General features: G+C 54.3%; 1 protein-coding gene across 1 annotated transcript; it reads left to right on the plus strand.

Annotated features, from left to right (window-relative positions):
- The first annotated feature begins 1410 nt into the window (after window positions 1–1410).
- THOP1 (thimet oligopeptidase 1) lies at window positions 1411–23059 on the plus strand. Its single transcript, XM_036314794.1, has 13 exons — window positions 1411–1589; window positions 4314–4526; window positions 7816–7964; window positions 9672–9779; window positions 11345–11447; window positions 13937–14097; window positions 15493–15628; window positions 16094–16460; window positions 16727–16928; window positions 19676–19862; window positions 20046–20174; window positions 21089–21225; window positions 21652–23059. Exons 1-13 carry the CDS (start codon window positions 1574–1576, stop codon window positions 21805–21807), a joined length of 2064 nt encoding a protein of 687 aa, XP_036170687.1. The 5' UTR covers window positions 1411–1573; the 3' UTR covers window positions 21808–23059.
- Window positions 23060–26813: the final 3754 nt, after the last annotated feature.

Raw genomic sequence — 26813 nt, forward strand, 5'->3', positions numbered from 1 at the left:
AATCACAGAGATAAAAGAAATAATTTCCAGAAGGAATGGGCTTAAGGAAACAAGTTAGAGGTAAAAAAAAAAAAAAAAAAAAAAAAAAGCCCTTGGAACTTGGGAGTGAGGAAGCTAATGGTAAGGTACCTGGGGCAGGGAAGGGGGAGGGGAAAAGGGAAAGGCAAGGGTGTGCTCCCCGGAGGGAGAATGCACTGGGTCCTCCATCCTAAGAGTTTTACGGTTGGAGAGTTTAGGGGAGGTCCCAGGGGAAGATTTCAATGAATATTCAGCAGTTTTTCATCTGTGTCCTTTCAGGTTTGTGCTCTCCACTGATAGATTGGCTGGCACTAGGTCAGGGGGTCACTATTCAATGCTGCTGGTCCTGAGGTCAGCCAAGCTGGCTTTGTTGCTTACCTGGGCCTGGAGCTGAAATAAAACTGAGGCATAGATGTTATCTCTAGGGAGGAAAGGTGAGGGGGCCCAAACCGCTTGACCATTGATATGCTAGACAGAGGAAGAAAAAAAAGTCCCACCCTACAATTGATTGTCTGGGCTTTCCACCCTGGTGACCTGCTGTACCTGGCCCTTTGTCCTTGCTCTACTCTTGTCTGTCTAACTGCCTACAACAGACAGATTATCAAATAGTAAACTAGGACATAAATTAATGAATTTCACTTAATGGCAAGCGATTTGAAGAAAAATGGGGTGTTGTGACTGGGGAGATAAGTTGGCCAGGATGGTTAGGGAGGGCCTTTCTTTTAAAATGTGGATTTGGAGGACGAGGAGAAACACTTCAGGTACAGGGAACAGTGAGATGAAAACTGAAGTAGAATTAAACTCGGTGCACTTAATAGAGAATGAGTGATGAGAAATTCCCTAGGATGACTCAGAACTGCCCACCACTAGTATTAAAAGATGCCAGAAGTGTTCTCCCGATTCATTTTTATCCTATTTAAAGCGCATGAACATTTATCACCCTGGATTATTTTAATTCTTCTGCAGAAATAAAAGGGTTTTCTTTTCTTTTTTTTGCAAGGTTAATTCTAATAAATTTTTCTTTCTGGATGCCTTAAACAGTTCAAATTTTTTGTTTGTTTTAACCCACAACACTAGATATAGGTCAGGTTACTGCACTGTTCCAAAACACCTATTGTTTGAAGTTTGGATCCGTTTATTGAGGCTTCCTTGGTGATGCTGAATTGCTTGCGTTTCTTTTCTTTCTTTTCTTTTCTCTTTAAGGAGGAAAGGATGCAGGTACTAATTAATTCCGGGGCTAGAAGCCCAGGCAAAGGACCAGCAGAGAGCCGCAAACGTTCAGAGGCTCAGAGGTGCCAGCCATCTGTCTCCGTCCCTGTTTCCTTCTCGTTTGTGTCTTTCTCGCCCTCGTGCGCGCGCGCGGGGAGGGTGGGGGTGGAGTGAGCTTGCGCCGTACCCTCCTCCCAGCGTTCAGTGGGCCCGCCGGGCGGTGGGTGCCTCACTCGCCACCGCGGCCACGGAGCGGACGGAGGAGACCGGCGGACGCGGCTGAGCCAGCCCGACGCAGACCAGGTGGAGGGAGAGGACCACAGTGCACACGCGCCCGCCTGCCGCCATGAAGCCCCCTGCAGGTACCGGCCACCTCTCTGTGCGGCCGCGCTAGCGGGATCCAGGAGCCCCCTGCACCCTCTCGTGCGTATGGGCGTCGGGACTTAGGCCTAAGAGCGGAGCCCAGTGATCCGCGAGTGACCGGGGCCCTGCAGAGGTGTCGGCGAGCCCGCGACCTCGTGCCCTCCGGGGCAGATGAATGAACCAGCTTCTCCAGCGCTTCGCTCATTCAGCCAACTTCTCGTGGCTTCTGCTAAGGACGGGTCGGGCCCCGGAGTGGACTCTGGGAGAGACCATGAGTTCTAGACGGAGTTCCAGAGCCGAGACAGACGGTCAGCAAGCAAAGAAGCAAGCGAGGGCTTTAGAGAGTGGTCAGTCCGTGTGGGGGCTGGTGGCGCCTTTTTTTTTTTTTTTAGAGAGAGGGCAGTCCTGGAGGGCTTCTCGGAGGGGGTGGCGTTTCGGCTTGGACTGGATGGGGAGAAGCCGCTCCCTGCCAAGATCTGGGGCAGGAGCGTCCCAGTTGGCTGTAACCCTGAGGGCAAAAGCCTGGAGGCAGGAACACGGGTAACACATTTGCAGAGTAATAGGTCATTTTGGCTAGACTGCAGCTTTTATTTTAAAGGCAGATGGGCACTATGGACGGGTTTTCATTGGGAGCGATAGGACCTGTTTACGGTATTTTGGAAAATCGCCCAGGTTGTTGTGTGTTGCCTCCTGGAATTTCCCCTTGCCCACCTGGCCTTCCCAGTTCTTTCTCCAGCTCATTGCAATGGTGATGATGATAATTGTATTGCTAATAATTGCAACTAGGGTTGTGAAGGACTCAGGACGGCAGAGAATGTTGTCTGCCTTGTTCGCCGGAGGATTGTTAGCTTGGGGACCAGGCGCGTAGGTGGTAATCAGTAAACATTTAAGGAATGAAGGCTTCTGCTCAAGTTTTTCAAACCTCCAGGAGGTTTTCCTGACCCTTCCAGCTCATGTGGATCTCCCAGCTTTCCGGAGCTTCTGGAGCCCTTCTTTACCACCAAATTTGATACAGACCTACAATCCCTTTCTGGCACTTCTGAAATTCAAAATGCTCTGCAAACAGAAAGATTTTTTCTGAAGTTCGAAGCAATCTTTTGGCCAGAAAATCTGACCTGTGCTGACTTAAAGGCTTTCCTTTTTCCCTCTTAGTATATATCAGTGGTTCTCCGCGAGGATGATTGTACCACCCCCGGGGACCCTGGGCAATGCCTGGGGACATCTGTGGTTGTCATGACTGGGAATGCTCCTGGCATAGAGTGGGCGGGAGGCCAGGGGTGCTGCTCAGCACCCCAGAATGCCCAGCACGGCCCCATCCCATAGAATGACCTGGCCCCCAGTGTTGATAGTGCTGTTCAAAAACTCTACCCCAAAGATACCAAACACAGGTTTGAGCCAGCAGCACCTTGCAAAGGTCCCCAGTGTTCACAGGATGGGGAGTCCAGGACACTCTGGCCCTGCTCAACTCCTGGCTGGCCAGAAGGGGAAAATGGGGCATAGCTGGGTGTTTCCTGGAGCCACCCCCTTGTTTATGGTGCATTCCACACCCATTCTGTTCAATAACTCAACAAGTAATTTGGGACAGGTGTAGCCATTCCAGATCTACAGGGTCTTCCTGAGAAAGGAATGTGGAAGGGAAGACTGGCAGGGTGAGGGCTTGGGACAGAGAAGACAACCTGTAGGAAGGCCCTGGAGACTGGAGAAAGCCAGTGTGGCTGGTAAAACCAGCTGGCCAGACCTGCCATACGGGACTCAGTAGAGTCTGGACAATGTAGACCAGGGGTCAGCAAACTGCTATATAAGGGCGCACATGGTTTAGCCTTGGCTGCCGCATACCACCTCCCATGTGAAATCACCTTTAGTTCATGGGCTGTATGGAATCAGGTAGATATAGACTTCTGCTCATGGGCCACGAAGTTTCAATCGCACTGTACATGCGCGCCCGCACGTGGTATTTTGTGGAAGAGCCACACTCAAGGGGCCAAAGAGCCACATGTGGCTCGTGAGCCGCAGTTTGCCGACCACTGGCCTATGAGATCACTTGAACTCTCCAAATCTCAGGACTCATCTCATAAGACAGGCAAATGGAATGCAGAGTACAGCACTGTCCGAGAATTCAGAGAGGGGAAGAGCACAAAACATCTTACACTCTGAACCTTACACGGAAGTTGTCAAGTGATTGCTATCAGTACAGACCACAGTCTCCTATCCAGAAGCTCTTCAGGGCTAGGGATATTTCAGTAATCAGGGTTTTCCCCTATTTTAGAAAGGTAATACAGTGCATATGTCACGTATTGCATCCAGGGAGGCCTGGAATGGCACCCTGTAATCAAAGTATTCCTTCCACCTCACCCCTGTTGACATTTGGGGTCGGGTCGCTCTCTGTGGGGAGCCGTCCTGGGCCCTGTGGGGTGTTGAGCAGCATCCCTGGCCCCTACCTACTCGATGCAGTAGCATTACTCCCGGTCCTGATGACCTCAGATGTCCCAGACGTCATTGTCCCCTGGGGAGCAGAATCACCTTCTCTAGAGGACTGGTCGGCCTGTGCCTCCTCACAAGGCCCTCGGGCCTCACCCATCTGCAGAGAAACACAGGTCCTTCGCTGTCCCTCATTTGCCCCCCGTCACTGACCCCCCGTCCCCCCTCCCCCAGTTACTCTGACCCGAATTCTGGATTCTGGATGTGAAGCAGATGCCTGGTGTGGTGTTTTGTTCTCTGTGTAGCCTGCACAGCAGATGTCTTGGACAAGGCAGCCCCCTGCTCCGTGGTGAACTACCTGAGATGGGACCTGAGTGCCCAGCAAATAGCGGAGCTCACGGCGGAGCTCATGGAGCAGACCAAGCGCGTGTACGACCAGGTGGGCTCCCTGAAGTTTGAAGACGTGTCCTACGAGAGCACACTCAAGGCACTGGCTGACGTGGAGGTGTCCTACACAGGTAAGTCCAGGTCAGGATCCAGGCAGGGGGCTGCTGGGCCCTTACCCTGGGGTGGTGCCACCCATTCCCTGGAGTGGCGATGGATAAGAGGTGCTGACAAAGGTAAAGGCACCCGGCAGGTGTGGCCCGTTCCCATGAGCGCCCTGCTCCCCTCGGCCACCTGGGATGATCCGTCCTCACAAGCACGTCATCTGAGGGCCCAGAGGGGACCGCAGCACCCTCTCAGAGCCGGCTCAGGTGCCTGCCTTGAAACTGGAGCCCTTCTCACTCCTTTCCAGGCCCAGGGGGTATTTGTTTTCTCTCTGAGAACTAAACTGAGACCTGAACTTGGCTCCCTTGCTTTTCTTCTCCCCAAGGCCTCCCTGCACTTTGGGTAACCTGACGCCGTCCCCCAGCTGGCTTCTTTCCTCTGCAGGGTCTGTCTGCTTCCTTTGGGAGGAGTGAGGTGCTCAGTTAAATAGATACAGCCTCTGCTTCCTGGAGCCCCCTTTGCAGGGGATGACAGTGTGGGGACAAAAGATCAAGGGAAGTCTCGAGGCGAAGCGTCCTGAGCCAGGAAACCCCCTGACCCCAAATCTCGAGCAAAAGTCGTTTTCATGGGAACCGTTGGGAATCCCTGCTGCAGGATTCTCACATGTCCCTGAGGCCTCACTGTGTCAGCTTTGCTGGTATTGGCCAAGGGGTGAGGGCTCTGCGTCCTGCCTTTGCTTCCACTTCCCCACTTTGGGCAGATGGGCCTCAGTCTCCCCTTCTTCTCTCTCACAAGAGGTACTCGAAGGTCGAAGGATGCTAATTCCCACTTACCAGCTGTCACTCCACCCCACCTCCACTCAGTGGCCCAAGTAATTCTAAGGAAAAGTAAAATTGACTCCTGGTGCTTCTGGAGGCCAGAGTCCTGGGTGTGGCCTTTAGTGCCCTGCGCTGTCAACCCTCCTCACCCTCCCTGGGCTGTCTGCCAGCCACATGGCCTTGCCCTCGCTCATTCCCGCCCCTCTTAGCCTGGAGTTCTTCTCACCCTCTGCTTTGCTGGATGTCAGACTGCTCTGGATCACAGGAGCCCCTTCCCTGGCCCCCCGTTCCTGCGCCAGCTGCCTAGATTAACTCCTCACTCTGCACTGTTTGATGTTGCCCTCAGGGCATGTCAGTCTGCAAATCCCAAACCCAGATGCTGGTTCTGTCCTTTTCACTGTTCTTGGGCAGCCAGCACCAGGTCCACCCAGGGCCCCAGTGTTTAATACAAGTCAGCTGAGCAGGTCAGTCCTTATCCGGCCCTCAGAGGTCTTCATGCTTCAATGAGATGCATCCCGACCATGGAAGTGACCAAGCTGTGATTTGAATTCAGTTCTCCCCAATGCACTGTATGCTTTTATTAAAAATATTTTTATTGATTTCAGAGAGGAAGGGAGAGGGAGAGAGAGATAGAACATCAATGATGAGAATCATCAATTGGCTGCCTCCTGCACGGCCCCCACCAGGGATTGAGCCCACAACCTGGGCATGTGCCCCTGACCGGAATCAAACCCAGGACCCCTCAGTCCACAGGCTGATGCTCCGTCCACTGCACCAAGTGGGCCAGGGCAGTGTGTACTTTTTTTACATCGTTCTTTTGAGATATAATTCTTATACCATGTAATTCACCTATTGACAGCATATATCCCAGTGGTTTTTAGTATATTTGCAGCATTGTCCAACTATCACCATGATCTAATTTTTTTTTTAATATATTTTATTGATTTTTTTACAGAGAGGAAGGGAGAAGGATAGAGAGTTAGAAACATCGATGAGAGAGAAACATTGATCAGCTGCCTCCTGCACACCCCCTACTGGGGATGTGCCTGCAACTAAGGTACATGCCCTTGGCCAGAATCGAACCTGGGACCCTTCAGTCCACAGGCTGACGCTCTATCCACTGAGCCAAACTGGTCAGGGCCACCATGATCTAATTTTAGAATCTTTTTGTCACCCCAAAAAGAAGCCCCATCCCCCTCCTCCAGCAACCGGGAATCCACTCGCTATCGCTGGATCTGTCTGTCCTGGATTCCACCCTGTGTGGCCTTTTGTGACTGGCTTCTCTCACTGAATGTTGTGTCCACCCACGTGGTAATGAGTGTCCCTGCTTCAGTCCTTTTCGTGGCTGAGTAGCAGTCCCATGTGGATGGACCACATTTGTATATCCAGTCACGGTCAGGGGCTTGTGGGTTGTTTCCACCGTGTGGTTGTTATGAATCCTGCTGCTGTGAGCGGGAGTGCCCCGGTTTCAGTGTGGACATGTGTTTTTGTTTCTCGTGGGTGGACACCTAGGGATAGAATTACTGGGTCACATGGGTCTTCGTTAAAATTATGCTCTTATAGCCACTCCCTTCTCTATTTAACAAAGTGTGAATGTGGTCTGTAAATTATAAAATTGTGGATTTAAAATAAAGCCATCAGGCCCTAACCAGGTAGCTCAGTTGGTTAGAACGTCATCCCAGTGCGCCAAGGTTGCGGGCTCGATCCCTGGTCAGGGCACATACAAGAATCAACTGGTGAATGCGGAGATAGGTGGAATAACAAATGAATGGTTCTCTCTCTCTCTCTCTCTGTCTCTGGAATCAATAAAAATAAATAAATAAATAAGACTCAACCATAAATAAGTGGGACAACAAATTGATGTCTGTGCCCTGACCTGTTTGGCTCAGTGGATAGAGCGTTGGCCTGCAGACTGAAGGGTCCCAGGTTCGATTCCGGTCAAGGGCATGTACCTTGGTTGCAGGCACATCCCCAGTAGGAGGCGTGCAGGAGGCAGCTGATTGATGTTCCTCTCTCATCGATGTTTCTCACTCTCTGTCCCTCTCCCTTCCTCTCTGTAAAAAATGAATAAAATATATTTTTTTAAAAAATTGATGTCTGTTTCCCTCCTTCCCTCCCCCTCTCATCCCCATCCTCTCTCTCTGTCTAAAATCAGTACGAAAAATATGTAAAATAAAATAGAGCCATCAGCAGCGGTGGCTCTTTTTCTAGAATGGAATCCTGTCAACCTCTCCTGATCCTGTCATACGTCCCTGTTACAGTCCTTGGTGTGGAGCAGCGTGAGCTAAATCTGTTTCTGTTTGGACTATGAGATCCCGAGGACATGGGTGACAGCACTGATTTCTCTGTTCCGGTGCCCAGCCCAGGTCCCCGTGTGGAGAATGCTCACAGGACAGATCAACAAAGAGGGATGAGCTCTGTGCCTGGGGTGTGAGGTCAGCACTTGCGGGTTCCATCCGGGACCCTGTTTCACAGTTGTCCCATTATCTCCCCGTTTTAGTTCAGAGGAATATCCTTGACTTCCCCCAGCACGTTTCTCCATCCAAGGACATTCGGACAGCCAGCACGGAGGCAGACAAGAAGCTGTCTGAGTTTGACGTGGAGATGAGCATGAGGCAGGATGTGTACCAGAGGATCGTCTGGCTGCAGGTGAGGATGCTGCGAAGACACGGCACTGGGCACATCATCAATTGGCTGCCCCTGCACGGCCCCTACTTGGGATCGAGCCCGCAACCTGGGCCTGGGCCCTGATCGGGAATTGAACTGGCAGCCTCTTGGCTCCTGGGGCGACCTCAACCACTGAGCCACACTGGCCAGGCACTCCCCTGGTTTTAAAAGGCAGAAAACTGTAGAGTTTCAGAGATGGAAGGTGGGAATGACTGCATAGCAGTGTAAATGGACTTAATGCCACTGAGCTGTGCATTTGAAAGTGGTTAAAGTGGTAAGTTTTATCTATTTTGCCACAATTTTAAAAAATCATTTAAAGAATGACAGACAGCCCTAGCTGGTTTGGCTCAGTGGATAGAGCTTCAGCCTGCAGACTGGGGGGTCCCGGGTTCAATTCTGGCCAGGGGCCTGTGCCCGGATTGCGGGCTCAATCCCCACTGGCAGGAGACAGCCCATCAATGACTCCCTCATCATCATTGATGTTTCTATCTCTTCCTCTCCTTTCCTCTCTGAAATAAAAAAAAGAAATATATTTTTTTAAAAATGACAAATGGAGAGGAATGAAAAAAAAGACAGTATGAAAATCCTAGGACTCCTTACGCCTTTCCCGCATCCACCGTGTCCTTGCACTCTCCTGACCTTGTTAGGTGTTACTCAGAGATGATGTCCTATCTCCCTCTGAGGTGAGCAGGTTCCAGTGGCCTGTGCTGGCGACACAGCACGAGTGTGGGCGCCGTCTCCAGCCGGTGCTCTTCTCAGCAGGACAGGGGTCTTCACTGCCGATGACGGAGGGCTGGTAGCGGTGACACACGCTCTTCATGCCGCTCATTCACTCCCGTTTTGTTTTTGTTTTTTGGTGTGTTTTTTTAATCCTCACCCAAGGATATTTTTCTATTGATTTTTTTTTTTTTTTTTAGAGAGAGAGGGCAAGACAGAGAGAACTGTTGATGTGAGAGAAACATCGATTGGTTGCCTCCTGCAGGCAACCTGACTAGGGCTTGGGCCAGGGAGGAGCCTGTAACCCAGGTATGTGCCCTTGACTGGAATCGAACCCAGGTCCCTTTCGTCCGCAGGCCAACGCGCTATCCACTGAGCCAAACTGGCTAGGGCTCATTCATTCCCTTTAAATGTGCTGACACGCCGGGCTCAGGATCGGCGTGCTTTGGTGCGTGTGCAGACGCAGGCCTGGGGAAGCACAGCTGTATTGTTGTTGTTTTCATTGAAATTCTTATTGAGACAATTACAGGCCCACATGCAGTTGTGAGAAACGATTCAGAAAGGCCTCATCTACACTTTGTCCGATTTTCCCCAGGGTATCGTTCTGTGGGACCCAAGTGAACCTCACAAGCAGGGTATTGCCCGCTCACCTATTCCTCTGGAAGGGCTCACTTGCTGCATGCCCTCTGGGCTGGTCGCAGTCTGTGCCACGCCAGAGAGCAAGCACCTGGGTGCAGGTTCTGTGTGGACTCACAGCTTCATTCTCTGGGATAAATGCCCAGGAGGGCAGTTGCTGAGTCATACGGTCATTGTACGGTTCTCTTTTCAAGAAGCCACCAGCCTGTTTTCCAGAGTGGCTGGACTCTCTTACCTAACCTCACCAGCATCTGAATGAGCTGGTCTCTCTGCTGCCTCTCAGCCTGTGGCACTGACATGATTCTTCACTGTAAATAGAATTTTTTCTTACTCTAGGAAAAAGTTCAGAAGGACTCCCTGAGGCCAGAGGCAGTGCGGTACCTGGAGCGACTGATCAAGCTTGGCCGAAGGAATGGGCTCCACCTGCCAGAGGAAACTCAAGAAGTGAGTGCCAGCTGTGGGGGTGGGGGTGGGGGGTCCCATGCCTTCCCGTGCCCATCTGAGGGCCCATCCTCTGGCCTAATGCTGCCTGAACCCTGTGGTGGGAGATCTGTCTAGAGCAGCTCTCTCTCTGCACTTGCCCTGCTCTCAGTCCTCCAGGGTCAAGGGGGGCTTCCCCAGGGTCACAGGACTCCCTCAGCGAAGGGGGGAGTGCAGGCTGAATCAGGCACCTCCCTGCATGCCACCTTATTCAGCTGTCCCCATGCGTTGGCTGCAGTGGTATTAAGGAAAAGCTCATTACTCCTGTGTCTCCTCCACCCTCAGTACCAGGCTACAGCACGCTTCCCTGCTGATGCCAGATGTGTGAGGATCCCACATGAAGGAACTTTCTGGCACCGGCTGGGTGTCCTACACGTTAACTCCAATCTGACACTTTGTACCAGGAAAGGCATCAGGTTCCGCAGGGTCAGGTTCAGCCCCACAGGCCTGCCCCTACCTCAGACCTGTGATATGAATTGGAGGGTCCCATGACCCCTCCTTAGACTAGATTAATTTCCTAAGTGGCTTGTAGAACTCAGAGGACCCGTTACTCACAAGATCTCTGGCTTAGTGTAAAGGTTATGGCTCGGCAATAACAGATGGAAGAGATGCAGAGGCCGAGGTAAGGGGAGGGGCTTGGAGCTCCCATGCCCTCCCTGGTGCACTTCTCTCCCCACGTCTGCATGTGTTCACCAACCCCAGGAGCTTTCTGAGCTCAGCCTTTCGGGAGGTTTCATTACATTTGCACGATTGATGAAATCAGTGGCCCTTGGAGACATTTCATTCACCCAGAAGGTGGGGAATGGGGTGGGACAAAATTTGATCCATCCTGTGACTCTGGGGCGTTTTGGAAGTGGGCTTGTTAGCATAAACTCAGCTGTGGTGGAAGGGCTCCTGTCACTTTTGTGCCCCTGGGCCTCTTTCACTTGGCAAATTCCAAGGGTTTAGGAGCCACGTGTCCGAAACGGGGCCAAGTCCAAATGCACGTTTCTTATTGTGTCACAGTATTGCAGAGAGAGGCGACCCCTGTTGCCCATCTGGGAACTGAGGCTGCTCCCAGTCCTGTGGTTGATGGGGTGGCATCTGCCTTCATCCTCGTTTCCTCTTCTCTCCCCACGCCAGGCAGCCCTGGGGCTTCCAGCGGATTCACCCCGGGGCCCAGGCACTTCCCTTGTGCCCTGTGTCACTCCCTCACCCAGATGAGTCAGTTTTTAACTGTTTCTGAAAACCAGATGGACCCTGAAAGGGCAAACATTGAACTCGGTTGGGATATCCAAAGCTTAAGCTGCAGACTCTGGGGATAATTCCTCAGTAGGAGGGTACAGAAGGCTCTTGGCCGGGGACCCAAACAGATGGGGACACCCCTCGAATCCCTGTGTCATGAGGTTGCTCAGTGCAGCAGACAGGTGCTTCTGCCGAAAACCTCCTGTTTCCCCACCTTATCTGCCTCCTCTCCTGTCGGTGGGAGCCCCAGCCCTGAGGGTATCTTAATGGCAGTGCTCCCCGCTCACGGCTCTTCTCTCTCTCAGAAAATCAAAGGCATCAAGAAGAAGCTGAGTCTCCTGTGCATTGACTTCAATAAGAACCTGAATGAGGACACGACCTTCCTGCCCTTTACACGAGAGGAGCTGGGTACGTGGAGGGCCGTGTGGGGGAGGCAGCCATGTCGACGGCCAGCCTCAGGGGCATGGTCTCGGGGAGACCCTCCAGGACCGCTGCCTCCGCCCCCGGAGGCTGAGCATTTGTCCGACCCCCCGGGCAAGGGGGTTTTCCCGCTTGGAGCGCTCGGTGTTTCGGAATCTACGGTTCTAGTCCTTCCTGTGGTAGGACGTGCTACAGCCATCTAGTCCTGCCGTGTTCTGTCTGTTGAGATTCTGGCCCCGCGACATCAGGTTCTGGCCCTGTCTGCTGGGACATCAACCTGACACTCGCCCCTCTTTATTATTTTTATTGTTTAAAAACTTACAAAATGAAGGGGATAGACTGAATCAGTGGTTCCCAAGCCTGGCTGTGTGCGGGAATTTTGAAGGGTTAGGGCTTAGGTGTCCTTCCTAGTTTTTACTCTTTTCTCCACTTCCCTTTTCCTGCATATTTTATCTTGAAAAATTTCACACCTATGGGAAAGTGACGAGGATGGCGCTGTGGAGAGCCCTGCGCACTTCACCTGTCCTCACCCTCTGCTAGTGTCCGCTCCCCCTCTGCTGACGCTGTGCGTGTATAATTTCTGAACCTCTGAGAGCGACTTGTCGGCCTCGTGGCGCTTCAGCAGGAAGAGGGGTGTTCTCCTGTGTCATCGGTGTAGACCTCACACTCAGGAAACAGCATCGAACAGAGCCGTGGAGAGTGCGGATGGGTTTCCCCACATCAGCTCTCCGCAAGGTGCTCTCTCTCCCATCTGGGATCCGCTTAGTTTTGTGTCTCATCAGGCTCCTTTCCTGTCGAACAGTTGCCCAGCCTTTTGCAATTTTCCCCCATCTTTCCCAACATTGACCGTTTTGAAAACCAGGCCAGTGGCTGTGCAGCGGCCTGTGAGAGCCCCTGACGAGGCTGTGTGTCCTAAGCAGTGGTGCGTCGTGCAGTGTGGTGTCACGTTACGTAAGATCCGGCTCTGAGTCCAGTAGCCTTTGCCTGGGAGGTGGCCAGGGTGCAGGGTCCTCACTGAGGGTGGCTGCACTACACAGAGACCCAGGGACACGCATTTCCCGGAACAAGGACTCACAGACTGATCCCCACTACGCTCTGCCTCCCCTCACTCTCATTCAGTCCCCACCGTGTCCCGGACAACAAGTCCCACCATGTGGCTCCTGACATTTAGGAAAGCCGCCGTGCTTCCTGGCGAAAGGGTAATCCCGGGCCTCTGGAATTCAGGAACGAATCTACTCAACCTCACTGTACATGGGACTGCCTTGCTGTCTGTCTGTCCAGCCTGAGGGCCTCGCTGTGTGGGACTGGCCTCTGGCCTCCTGTGTGGGCAGCTTGAATCCCCAGCATGTGGAGCAGGTGACTGTTCGCCCTGCCTGGCCTCAGAAACCGTGTCTCGCGGGGTGGGGCCTGTGGCAGCGGCTGGGACACGTCTGGCCAGCCTGGCAGGGTCCGGCCTGTCTGCAGGTCCGGCTGAGCAAGGCTGTGGCACTTGTTTATTTTTTTCTGTTTGCAAAAGGGATACGTGGTGTTATTTTACCAAAATACAGACAACGTATCTCTTTCTATATGTATCCTTTCCTCTCCCCCCAACTGCTCCCTCCCTGCCCATGAATCTTAATTACTGGATTAGGTGATTGTCTGCCAGCTGTGGCCGTTGTGACATGACCAGCTTTCCCTTCATGATCAGTAATTTCTCAAAAGAAGCTTTGAGACCACTGCCCACCACATTCCCACCCCAGTGCAGCACCCATGGGGGCTTTCTAACTCCATCAATCTTTGTACATGTGTTAGTTGATTTTTCATAAGTCAGAGCTTTCCCTTACCCCCATTTATTGATTTATTTATCTATATCAGTGTGGACTATAAATCCTACTTCATTCAACGGGTTATGGTCTACTGCTGTCGTTATTTATGTTGATGCTAAGGTTGTCCTTGTATGACTTTAAGGGGCCGATTCAAGCATGCCATATCCCTGTTAGTCTTTGAGCACCTTTTTTTTTTTTAATTAATATGTTTTATTGATTTTTAGACAGAGAGGAAGGGAGAGGGATAGAGAGATAGAAACATCAATGCTGAGAGAGAATCATTGATTGGCTGCCTCCTGCGTGCCCCACACTAGGGATCAAGCCTGAAACCTGAGCCTGTGCCCTGACCTCCTGGTTCATAGGTCGATGCTCAACCACTGAGCTACACCGCCTGGGCATGAGCACCTTCTTTTTGACACATGATGTTCTTGGCTCATTCCGTCCTTTCCCGTGAGGTGGGAACCCTGAAGGCGCCAGTCCGAGGGCATTGCACCCAGTTCCCTGACATGGAGGGACAGGTCAGGAGTGGGGGCTGTCGCAGCAGGTTAGGCCACTGGGGAGGGGCGTTGCTGCCTAGTGGGGGCATAGTCAGGGCTACTGGGTCCCATTCCCAGCTCAGCCCTCCCGCCGTGTCTGCGCTGGTCTTTAAAAGCCCCCCAATGTGGTTCACAGGAGGGCTTCCTGAGGACTTCCTGAACTCTCTGGAGAAGACTGAGGATGAGAAATTCAAAGTCACCCTCAAGTACCCTCACTATTTTCCTCTCCTGAAGAAATGCCACGTCCCTGAGACCAGACGGAAGGTGGAGGAGGCCTTCAACTGTCGATGCAAGGAGGTGAGAGGGCGGTGCCAGGGTCCGGCTGCGGGGCTCCGCCTCAGGCTCTGTCCTTGGAACAGTCGTGTCTGGAACTGGGAGGCGCTGGGCCTGTTCTGTCTGCTCAGAGCAGGGGTTGGCAGCGGTTCTCAACCCGTGGGTCGCAAACAGTGAAAATACATCCTGCATATCAGATATTTACATTACGATTCATAACAGTAGCAGCATTACAGTTATGAAGTAGCAACGAAAATAATTTTATGGTTGGAGGTCACCACAACATGAGGAGCTGTGTTAAAGGGTTGCGGCGTTAGGACTGTTGAGAACCACTGGCTAGAGCGTCTGTCCCGAGCTCATCCCGCTTCTGTCGTGCGTCTCCCACTTAAATCTCACCGACGCCCTCTTTTCTTCAGCGGTCCCTCATGTTCCCGCCTAAGCAGTGAATTTAGAGCAGCGGTTCTCAACCTGTGGGTCACAACCCCTTTGGGGGTCGAATGACCCTTTCACAGGTCACCTAAGACCATCGGAAAACACATATATAATTACATATTGTTTTTGTGATTAATCACTATGCTTTAATTGTGTTCAATTTGTAACAATGAAACTGGGGGTCACCACAACATGAGGAACTGTATTAAAGGGTCGCGGCATTAGGAAGGTTGAGAACCACTGGGTTAGAGGGTCTTGAGCTCAGGACTGGATAGGGGTTAGCGTCCCCTTGTCTCCATTCCCATCCTGGCCCCCAGGCTTGACCTGAGAGGCAGAGCGGGGCGGGGAGAAGGGGAGGGAGGAATAGGCAGAGTCCAGGTCCCAGGGGACAGGGCATGCTGACTGGCACTGCTGGCCCCCAGCCTTGAGTCCCCTCATGTGACTGGAAGCTCTCCACTCACCTTCCCAGTGTAGTTTCTTCCCTGTGCACCAGCCGTGCCAGTGGGAGTGTTCTGTTCTGAATGGACTCTGTCTCTCTGTGCAAGTGAATCAGATGGGTTTCATGTTGTGTTGGCCCCATGAGCTTGGCTGGCTGGGTTGGCTGCCCGGAGGTGCTGGTAGAGATGTGGTGCAGCCTTGAGCCCTGGACCAGGCCCTTGGTGGGGGCACCTGGTGCACAGTGCCTCCTGGAGGCCACCCTGGAGAGCCCCGGCCCCACATTGCTTTCCACTCGGCTTCAGCACCCTTCATGGTTCACACCCTTTGTGTTTCCAAAGGAGCCGAGGGTGACAGCTCGTGTGCCAGGACAGAAACAAGAGTGTAGAGACCCAGGCCAAGGACAGGAGGGTGGGAAAGCAGGTGCGGAGGGAGCAGCCAGGGCCTGAGCAGCCCTGCAGCTGCTGAGGCCCATTCGGGGGGTAGGGTGCTGGCCTGGGATCCCCACAGGCGGGAGCAGCACCCACAGGCCCGCCCACTTGTCGGTTCCAGGAGAACTGTGCCATCCTCCGGGAGCTGGTGACCCTGCGGGCCCAGAAGTCCAGCCTGCTGGGCTTCGGTACGCACGCCGACTACGTCCTGGAGATGAACATGGCCAAGACCAGCCAGACGGTGGCCACTTTCCTAGGTAACCGGCCTTCCTCCGCCTCCCGTGTGCTGTTCTTGACTTTGACGAAATGGTGCTTCTGAGAGCCCCATCCTGTACATCCTGAGGTGGGCGTCCCTATGACGCCTCTGACCCCTGTGTTTGACCTGAGGGATCCTAATCTCACGGCTGAGCATTGGGGCTCTGAGGCGAGGCCTGCAACTGGCCCTGCTCTGCCCTTCGGGGTGTGAGGCCTGGATAAAGCGGCTCACATGTGGCTGTTGTTTCCTCCTTGTGAAGGCGAGACCTGTGATCTCTCCCGGGGCTGCGGTGGGTGACACGGTGCTGGCCTCCCTCAAGCTTTTGTCTCAGGCCTGTCCTTCCCATGCGGGGCACCAGGGCCCTGAGAGCTGGAGGAAAGGAGGCCAGCAAGTGGGGGTGAGAATGGGCAGCTCTGGTGTGCCCGCTGCAGGGAGGTAGCCTTGCCTTTCCCCTCTGTACCCCCAGACGAGCTGGCACAGAAGCTGAAGCCCCTTGGGGAGCAGGAGCGGGCGGTGATCCTGGAGCTGAAGAAGGCCGAGTGTGAGAAGCGGGGCCTGGACTTCGATGGGCGGATCAATGCCTGGGACATGCGCTACTACATGAACCAGGTGGAGGAGACGTGCTACAGCGTGGACCAGAACCTGCTCAAGGAGTACTTCCCCATGCAGGTGGTCACCAGGGGGCTGCTGGGCATCTACCAGGAGTTGCTGGGGCTGACCTTTGACCTGGAGGAGCACGCCGCTGTGTGGCACGAAGACGTGAAGCTGTACTCAGTGAGGGACACGGCCTCGGGAACGGTCATCGGGAAATTCTACCTGGACCTCTACCCCCGGTGCGTGTGAGCTGCGGCGGAAGGGTGGGGGGCCAGGAGCCAGGAGCGTTCATACCTCTGGGGATGTGTGCACTCCCTCCTCTGCTGAGAGCCCTCAGGGTGTCTGTTAGCCTCAGCTGGCAGGTGGGTTAATGGAGGGATGCAGGGTCAGGTAGTGGCAGAATTGGGACCAGCCTGGGGTCGCTACCCCTCTGGGCCAGTTAGCAAGCAGAGCAGACCCCCAGCCAGGCCTGACCCTGCCCCCTCCCTCCCCCCATAATCCCCAGGGAAGGCAAGTATGGGCACGCAGCCTGCTTTGGCCTGCAGCCAGGCTGTCTGCGACAGGACGGGAGCCGCCAGATCGCCATCGCGGCCATGGTGGCCAACTTCACCAAGCCCACCCCGGATGCCCCCTCCCTGCTGCAGCATGATGAGGTGGAGACCTACTTCCATGAGTTTGGGCATGTGATGCACCAGCTCTGCTCTCAGGTGGGTATGGGGCCAGGGGCTGGCAGGGAAGAAGGGCAGGGGCGCCCCCCCTGCGCCTGGTGGTTAGTGGGTCTGGAGGCAGTTTTCTCCGTGTTGGATTCTTCATGTGGCATTGCCATGGATAGGGTAATACCCTGTTGAATTCATTTCCATCACAAAGCCCCACAGGGGTGGCTTACACAACAGAAATGTCTGATGTCCTGGTGCTGGAGGCTAGAAGTCCGGGGTCAGTGTGGGGGCAGGGTTGGTGAGCTCTCTCTCCTGGGTGTGTAGATGCCAGCTTTTCCACATGTCCTCACGTGATTGTCCCTCTGTGTGTGTCTGTGTCCTGATCTTTTCTTATAAGACAGTGGTCATATTGGATTAGGGCCTATTTTAGTGACCTCATTTAATCACCTCTTAAAGATCCCATCTCCACGCATAGTCATATTCTGAGGTCTTGAAGGTCAGGATTCCAATATATGAATTTTGGAGAGACACAGTCAGCCCATAATAGCTCTCAGAGTACTGTTAGGTTAGTGAAGATAATATACATATGTAACATGCTTAGAGTAGTGTTCATGCTAGCCTCATCTCCTGCTAGCTCACATTAAGAAATATGCATGATCCTGTGAAAGCCAGCGATGACAGCCAGAGCACATGTTGCAGGACCCAGACACAGAGCCAGCTCTGGATTCCGTGCCCCCTCACTGAGCCCAGAGGCGGCTCTGGGTTCTGTGTACACTCACAGCCCAGTGAGAGGCGGCTCTGGGTTCTGTGCACACTCACTCAGCCCAGTGAGAGGCGGCTCTGGGTTCTGTGTACACTCACAGCCCAGTGAGAGGCGGCTCTGGGTTCTGTGCACACTCACTCAGCCCAGTGAGAGGTGGCTCTGGGTTCTGTGTACACTCACAGCCCAGTGAGAGGCGGCTCTGGGTTCTGTGCACACTCACTCAGCCCAGTGAGAGGCGGCTCTGGGTTCTGTGTACACTCACTCAGCCCAGTGAGAGGTGGCTCTGGGTTCTGTGTACACACACTCAGCCCAGTGAGAGGCGGCTCTGGGTTCTGTGTACACTCACACCCCAGTGAGAGGCGGCTCTGGGTTCTGTGTACACTCACTCAGCCCAGTGAGAGGCGGCTCTGGGTTCAGTGCACACTCAGCCCAGTGAGAGGCAGCTCTGGATTCAGTGCATACTCAGTCCAGTGAGAGGTGGCTCTGGATTCTGTGCACACTCACTCAGCCCAGTGAGAGGCGGCTCTGGATTCAGTGCACACTCACTCACCCCAGTGAGAGGCGGCTCTGGATTCAGTGCACACTCAGCCCAGTGAGAGGCGGCTCTGGGTTCAGTGCACACTCACTCAGCCCAGTGAAAGGCGGCTCTGGATTCAGTGCACACTCACCCCAGTGAGAGGCGGCTCTGGATTCAGTGCACACTCACTCACCCCAGTGAGAGGCGGCTCTGGATTCAGTGCACACTCAGCCCAGTGAGAGGCGGCTCTGGATTCAGTGCACACTCAGTCCAGTGAGAGGTGGCTCTGGATTCTGTGCACACTCACTCAGCCCAGTGAGAGGTGGCTCTGGGTTCTGTGCACACTCACTCAGCCCAGTGAGGAGGGCGAGGGGCAGACATGGAACCTTAGGAAGTTGAAGCAACTTCCCCATGGAGGCCCTCAGTGGCAGAGACAGGACTCACCTGGGTGTTCTGGGCCCCCAGCCTGGTGTCCGGGCCACGGGACCCACCTGTGCGCATGGCCCCTCTCACACAGTCAGCCCTTCCTCCTGATAACAAAAATGTGCTTGGGGGCTAAATGGGAGTGGGTGGGAACTGGGTGCTCAGTGATTTTTAGTTCACCAAGCTGTACAGCCATCGTCACTGTCCAGTTCTGTAATATTCCATCGCCCCCAAAAGATCCTCCTTGCCCATTAGCTGTCACTCCCCACTCTGCCCACCCCCTCCCCAGCCCCTGGCAGCCACTAATCCACTCTCTCTCTCTGGATGTGCCTGTCCTGGACATATCACACTGATGGACTCACACACTGTGTGGCCTTTTGTGTCTGGCCTCTCACTGAGCGTCATGTGTGCAAGGTCCGTCCATGTTGTAGTGAGTGTCGGTGCCTCACTCCTTTTCATGGCCGAGTCATGTTCCAGAGTGTGGATGGGCCACTATGAATGTGACCATGTGTCCTCCTCTCCCAGGCCCCCTGCCTCACTGAGGGCCTGGATAGGGCTCCTTAACCAGTTAGCTGCCACAAGCGTCTATAGACGCAAGCAGCGGGCCTTCTTTAATTAAATTCAAAGTATCGTGGCACTTAACTGGCTAAATCTCTCAGCAGCTTGTTTGGCTGATTAGCTGCCAGACCCAGGTTTTGGCTGCACTGGATCAAGTGCTATTTTTCAGGAAAAATCTCAGACACCCAAAAGTGGATAAGAATACAGTGTACCTTCCAGCATCTGTCATCAGGTTCCACTGTTTCCAGGCTTTGGCCTTTGGGGGACAGGCTTTTTGAGAGTGTTGGCTTCATGGGTGGGAGAGGGAAGCTGGGTGGCTAGCAGGGAACATGGGTGCTCTCTGCCTCCCAGTGTGTCCCTGGCTGAGACAGGTCAGCCAGCAGCTGCCTAGGGAAATGTGCTAGTCCCCATCCTCGGCCACGCCTCATGGTGTGGGGGAGGAAAGGTCCCGCCTAGGATGTTATCCACCCGCCCAGGTGGACAGGAGCTGGCCAAGCAGGGTATGGCATGCCTGGGCTCTCTGCCTCGTCCCCACAGGCGGAGTTTGCCATGTTCAGTGGGACGCATGTGGAGCGTGACTTTGTGGAGGCGCCTTCTCAGATGCTGGAGAACTGGGTCTGGGAGAAGGAGCCGCTGCTCCGGATGTCGCAGCATTACAGGACGGGCAGCGCCATCCCCCAGGAGCTGCTCGAGAAGCTCATCAAGTCCCGGCAGGCCAACACAGGTGTGTCCTAACGCGCCCCGCCTCTGTAGCCCTCATCCCTGAGGCCAGGGAAATAGGGGAGTTCTTGGTGCCCGTGCTGCAGCCTGTGAGGCCCGGGTATGCCCGCGGGGATTTCTGGGCCGCCCCGACTGGAGGGCTGGGCAGAGCACGGGGCCAGCCTCCCATCTCCTTCCTCCTGACTAGGTCTCTTCAACCTGCGCCAGATCGTCCTGGCCAAGGTGGACCAGGCCCTGCACACGCAGAAGGCCGCCGAGCCAGCCGAGGAGTATTCCCGCCTCTGCCAGGAGATCCTTGGGGTCCCAGCCACGCCAGGTAGCTGCCCGTGGGCCTGGCCCACCTCGGAAGTTAGGGCGTCTCTGTCCTCTGGGTCAGAAAAGACCTCGCGCCGCATGAAGGGAGTTGGGACAGTTTATAGGTTCAGCTGACCGGAGAGAAGCAGGCGGCCCCTGGCCTCCCTCCTGCTTTGCGTTCCCAGACCTTGGCTCCAGTGCGGAGCCTGATGGGCAGCTGGTGTGGGTGACTCCATCCTTCCTCACTGGCTGTGTGTCCCTTCCATGTCCACAGTGCCTTCCTGCGCCTCCCCGGGGCGACCTCCCACACATGGCTTTGTGAAAAGCCGGGAGGCGCAGGAAATACGGGTGATCTCATACTCCGGGGATGACAGTAGACAAGGTTATTTTTGTTTTTTAAGAATATATTTAATTGATTTTTTACAGAGAGGAAGGGAGAGGAATAGAGAGTTAGAAACATTGATAAGAGAGAAACATCGATTAGCTGCCTCCTGCACACCCCCTACTGGGGATGTGCCCGCAGCCAAGGTACATGCCCTTGAGGGGAATCAAACCTGGGACCCTTGAGTCCGCAGGCTGACGCTCTACCCACTGAGCCAAACCGGTTAGGGCTCAAAAGTGTCTTAATCGACACATGTTCTCTGTGGTGTGGGCGAGCCTTGCCTTACCCCAGGGTCTCCCAACATTGAACCCTGGGCGGTGGCAGCTTGCGTTGTTGAAATGCTGCGGGGGAGCCCTCTGCATGTCAGCAGCTGCCAGGCACAGGCTGATTGAGTTCCTCTGGCCAAGCCCCTGGCCCTGCTTTCTGGGAGTGTCAGGGCAGGTTCCCCCTTCCAGGTGCGAGTATCTCTGATGTGGCTGCTCTGAAACCCCCTCTTATTAGAGGGAGTCGGAGATCAGGCCAGGGCACAGCGATAGCCTCATGTGTCTTCCCAGGGACCAACATGCCTGCGACCTTCGGCCACCTGGCGGGCGGCTACGACGCACAGTACTACGGCTACCTGTGGAGCGAGGTGTACTCCATGGACATGTTCCACACACGCTTCAAGCAGGAGGGCGTCCTCAATGGCAAGGTGAGGGGAGGACGTCCAGTGCTGCTCCCTACTGCCCAGGACCGAGAACAGTTGCCCTTGGCCTCGGGCCTGAGAGCCTGTGCAGCAGCCCTGGCAGGGCAGGGCACCGGGCAGAGTCGGGCCCTCCTTTGGCTCTTCAGGCCTCTACCTGAAACCCTGTGGGGCTCGGGGCTCAGCCAGTTTCCCAGCCCTTTGTTTAGTCACAGCAGAAGCTCAGCCACCCCTGTCCCGAGGGACAGGGTTCCTGCAGGCACACTGTGTGCACGTTCAGTCTTACACACACACTTGCACACTTGCTCTGAGATCCCCATCAAAGTGTCAGCCCACACTCCCTCGTGATGTTGATGTGGGCGCCCATAGGCCCCCTGGGAGCTGGGGAGGGATGCTGGAGGACCCTCGACAGCCCCGCCCCCCGTCCCCCTGCAGGTCGGCTTGGACTACAGAAGCTGCATCCTGAGACCAGGTGGCTCCGAGGACGCCAGCGTCATGCTGAAGCTCTTCCTGGGTCGTGACCCCAAGCAGGACGCCTTCCTCCTGAGCAAAGGCCTGCAGGTGGAGGGCAGCAAGCTGCTGGCCTGCTGATGCGCCCGGGGGTCCCGCCAGCCCTGGATGGGGGCTCTAGCTCCCGCTGCCCTGGTGCCTTAGCTCCCAGCCTGGAAACGGTGGGAGACGGTGGCCTCCAGCTCAGCGTCCCGGGGAGGGAGGGGCAGGGTGAGAGAGGGGCCGTTCTCTCTGGTCATTTCTCATAGCCAGTGTTCATGACCTCACTCAGTGGCCAGCCTGGGCTGAAGAGAGCTCGTCCTCAAGATGTCCGGGGAGCGCTTGTGTCCGGGCAAGCCTTCCTCTTTGTTGCACTAATATAGCCCCTTCCTGGTCATTTGTCCTAGGAAAGGGATGGGTTCTTTGAAATTCATCCATTAAAAAAAAAAGGAAAAAAGAGACAGCTCTGTTCTCTGACGCCTGTCCTTTCTGCGTGGAATAGTGGAACATCGGTTTCCACCTTGTGATCGGTGTGGGTCCCTAGGAAGAGCTCCCATTAAGCCCTGACCTGGCGATCAGCCTGGGGGACAGGGCAGTTGCCGGCGGCTCCGTGCGGGACTTCTTTTCTGGCCCGGTGGCCACGCTGGGTTTGCAGTTTGACAGGAGCTGGTTTCTGTTGGGACACAGCTGCTGGCAGCCCTTTCTTGTCCACATGACCTTGAGGACTGAAAGGCAGGTGTGCCCTGTCCTACTTGCCACTCAGGCTGGCTGTTAGCAATGTGGAAAGCCTGAGCCACGAGGAAGGATGGCCTTCCCAGCCTCTCCGGTAATTCTTCAGAAAGGCCCTAGTGGTCATTTTGGTTGCAGTAGGAATTTGGAAAGGGTTCTTCATCATTGAGCAGGATGGGTGGCTGTTCCCTCTTCATTTGGTCTGAAAAGTCCATTTTCTTCCCTGGAGCAAGGGGTCCTGCCTTTTGCCATTGAATCGCTCACTTCAGTTTTTGCCCCCCGGCCCCCGTCCGCCCCCTGCAAAGAGGACCAGTCAGTGGAGCGAGGGGTCATGCAGCACCTTGATCTTTCTCCCCAAGGCCCAGGTGGCCTGTTCTTAGTGGGGACAGCTGCCTGTCCCTCACCTGACCATCCTCCCCAGCCCTGCTGTGGGGTCCCCCCTTATGTAGACCTAGCACAGAGCTCCCTGAACCCACATCTGTATCTTAAACTCTGGGGCAAGGGTTCTCTTGGCCGGGCCTGTCCAGAGCTTGTAGGCACCGTGTGGCCAAGAGGGCCGTGCCTGGAAGGTGGAGGTGACCTGGAAATGTTTAAAAAGCCCTGGCCAGTGTGACTGGGTTGGAGCGTTGTCCCTGTAAAGGGTTGTGGGTGTGATTCCCGGCCAGGGCACATACCTAGGTTTCGGGTTTAATACCCCAGCCCCAGTTGGGGTCTGTGCAGGAGGCAACAGATCGATGTTGCTCTCTCAGGTCGACGTTTCTCTCTCTAAAATAACCAATGAACGTGTCCTCCGCTGAGGATTAAAAAAATAAAAGGACCGAGCTTTTGTGTTTTGCAATGTTGGTAACCTTTTTATACATACTTGCTGGTTGGGGTTTGATGCAACCCGAGCGCACAGGGGCGGGGGCACCTGGTGGATGGCCTCCAACCAACAGGGCAGCAATTTCCAACTGGTGCGCCACGAGAATTTTTAAAACATGCAACACCTGACTATTTAGTAGGGACACTGACCTCTTTTCCCTTAGATTGTCAAATTCAAAAATGCAGCAGCCAACACAATAGCCATCCGGTGTGAATGAAACAAAATTACATCTATTTTTTGTCAGATCAGCAAAACAATGTTGGCGTGCCGGGAATTGTCGTAGTTAGTGTATGTGTGCCATGAGATGAAAAAGGTTGAAAATCGCTGCTCCAGGGAATCAGGTATTAAGGCTGCTGGCCACCCATCTCTGCCCCCGTCCATGCCAGTCCTGTCCGCACCCCGGCCTTCATGTCCACTCAGCTTTGATCCTTCAGCAGGTTCCCTCCAGCCCTGTCGCTCTCAGGACGCTGGTGCCCTCCAGTAGCTTCACTCCTTTCACCCCTGAAAGGGGCAGGTGGTGCCATGGGACGCGGCGGGACTCACAACAGGTGTGCCAACACTTGGGGTCTGCGCACGCCGTTTCCTCCTCATCCTCCCTGCAGGTGTCACAGGTGGGCCAGCGCAGGGTCAGGGCCAGCATCCTCTCCTTCCAAGTGTCCTCATCCAACAGTGCCTGCCAAAGCCAGCAGCCGGCAAGAGATGGCTATGTAGGGCCTTCCTGGTGAGGACGGCTCTGTCCCTGCACAAGCAAACTCATCTCGTGAAATGTGAGTTCAATCTGGATGTTGTCAGGTGGTGTGGGCAGTGGGTCCAGCCTGACCTGGGCAGCAGGGGGTCTGGGTTCAAGTCTCAGAGTGGACTATTAAGTGAGTGTGGCCCTGGGTGGGCTTCCAGCACGGACTGGGCCCCCATGGCTTCCCGGGGCACCGAGTTCGCCTTAACTGTGCAGGGTCGCAGGCCAATGCCATCCTCCCATCCTCACGAGCCAATCTTCCTGTGGGCCTTCCGCCCAGCCCTCTGCAGCCCATGAGGCCAGGGGCCCACTCAGTCCACCCAGAGATTACTGTCTAGGGCAGCGGTTCTCAACCTGTGGGTCGCGACCCCTTTGGGGGTCGAACGACCCTTTCACAGGGGTCGCCTAAGACCATCAGAAAACATATATAATTACATACTGTTTTTGTGATTAATCACTATGCTTTAATTATGTTCAATTTGTAATGATGAAATTGGGGGTCACCATAACATGAGGAACTGTATTAATGGGTCGCGGCATTAGGAAGGTTGAGAACCACTGGTCTAGGGTAAGGCAACCCCCTCTGTGTGGGCCATCTCCCCGCCACAGCGTTCAGTTAGTTCATGGGGGGACAAACAGTGCATTAGGGCTGGTGCTGTCGGGACTGTGACTTGTTGGAACTGTTTGAAAAAAGAAATTCCTTTTTCACTGGATTTGAAACTGGGCAAATATAAACTGTTGGGCAAACACAGCCACTCAGAGTGAGGCCAGCAGCCCAGAGGGAACCAGAGCCATGAGGGGCCTCCCCAGGATGCCACCGTGCACCTACCTGATCTCGACCCCCCAAGGTCACGATTAGAAGCCAAATGAATTCCCTTTTGTGCTTAAGACTGAGTGGCAACCCAGAGTTCTGTCCTTGACCTTGTCCCTGCCCTGAGATAGGCAGAAGCTGAAGCTGGACTTGTCAGGGCAGACTGCCCTCTTGGAGCCTTTTAGAACCCCCATTTCTCCCTTTACCCCCCCCCCCCGCCCCCCACTGTCTCTCAGATCTAATGGTGAGATAATCAGGGCTGGAGCGGCAGTGCAGGAGTACTTGGGAGGGTGTGTCTGTTCTGGTCTGGACTTAGCAGACCGCCCTCCCCTCCCCCCAGCCAGGGAGACGGCAGGAGAGGGGCCGAAGGGCAGGACTCACCCAGATGTGGCAATCAGAAACGTGGCCAGGCTGGAGCCTGGGACTCCTGACTTCCCATCGAGGCTGAGCCGAATGATCGCAGAGCCATGGTCAGGTCTGGGAGGGGGGATGCAGATGTTTTTAAATAGCGGTACTGAAGTAAATTCTCCATAAGACGAATGACAATGGGGTAAGTTTTGACATCCTGTATACTAGTACTCCTGAAACCTTCAGCACAATTAAGGTGATATGCTTGTCACCCCGTTTCCCTGTGCCTGTCTGCAGTCCCCTTCCCCCAAGCACCCCTTCACCCAGGTCTCTATTGACTTATTTGAATTTTCTGTCTTTACAGAAATGAAATCACACGGTGGCCTCTTATTGATTTGGTCTGGCTTCTTGTGCTAGGGATAATTATTCTGAGATGTGTTCATGTGGGTTTCTTTTTCTCTGTGGCTTGTATTCCATTATACAGATATGTTTGTTTATTCATTCATCTGGTTTGCCTTGGGGTTGATTGCAGTTTGTGAGGGCATGAGGGTTAATTTGCATATTACCTCTTTATTATATAGGATAATTATAAATATGATTGTGACTTTGTCCTATGATCAACAGGTGCTCAGGCAGAATAGATTAGGACCCTTTCTCAGAGTTACCTCTTACTTGTTGCAAGCCAAACAATTGAACAAGCAGGCTGTGTGGGGCGACCAGGCCAGCGGGGGGGGGTTAGTGAGGGATGACCAAATGACTGAACAAGCAGGCTGTGTGGGGCAAGCAGGCTGGCGGGGGCGGTTAGTGAGGGATGATCAGGTTAGCAGGGGGGCAGTTGGGGGTGACCAGGTTGGCGGGGGGTGGGGGGCAGTAAGAGGCAACCAGGCCAGCAGGGGGGGCAGTTAGGGGTGACCAGGCCAGTGGGCAGGGGTGCAGTTGGGGGTGACCAGGCTGGCAGGGGGGGCAGTTGGGGGCAAGCAGGCCGGCAGGGGGAGCAATTGGGGATGATCAGGCTGGTAGGGGGGCAGTAAGGGGTGACCAGGCCAGCAGGAGGGGGGGCAGTTAGAAGCAACCAGGCCGGCAGGGAGGGGGCAGTTAGGGGCAACCAGGCTGGCAGGGGGGGCAGTTAGGGGTGACCAGGCAGGCAGGCAGGTGAGCAATTAGGAGCCAGAGCTCCAGGATTGTGAGAGGGATGTCCGACTGCCGGTTTAGGCCCAATCTCTGGGATCAGGCTGTCGGACATCCCCCAAGGAGGTCCCAGATTGGAGAGGATGCAGGCCAGGCTGCAGGATACCCCCACCCCCATGCACGAGTTTTGTGCACCGGGCCACTAGTCTCATATAAAGCACCAAGTACAAAGAGATCATCTGTTATGATGGAAGAAGCCTTGTCAGCATCTCCCAACTTCCAGGGGGATCCCATTTCTTCTCTAATAGAAAACATGCAGCAGACGGCTTGGGTTACTACATATACAAAACTGCATACAGGGGGTTGGCAACAGTAGGTTTACAGTTCTAATACAAATAAATAATACAATAATTAATAAATAATAATACAAGAATAAACTGTTTCACATACAACTATAAACCTACTGTTGCCCACCCTTGTAGAGAAAAAGCAAGAGA

Source organism: Myotis myotis, unplaced genomic scaffold (assembly GCF_014108235.1).
Source record: "Myotis myotis isolate mMyoMyo1 unplaced genomic scaffold, mMyoMyo1.p scaffold_m19_p_6, whole genome shotgun sequence".
Taxonomy (NCBI): Eukaryota; Metazoa; Chordata; class Mammalia; order Chiroptera; family Vespertilionidae; genus Myotis; species Myotis myotis.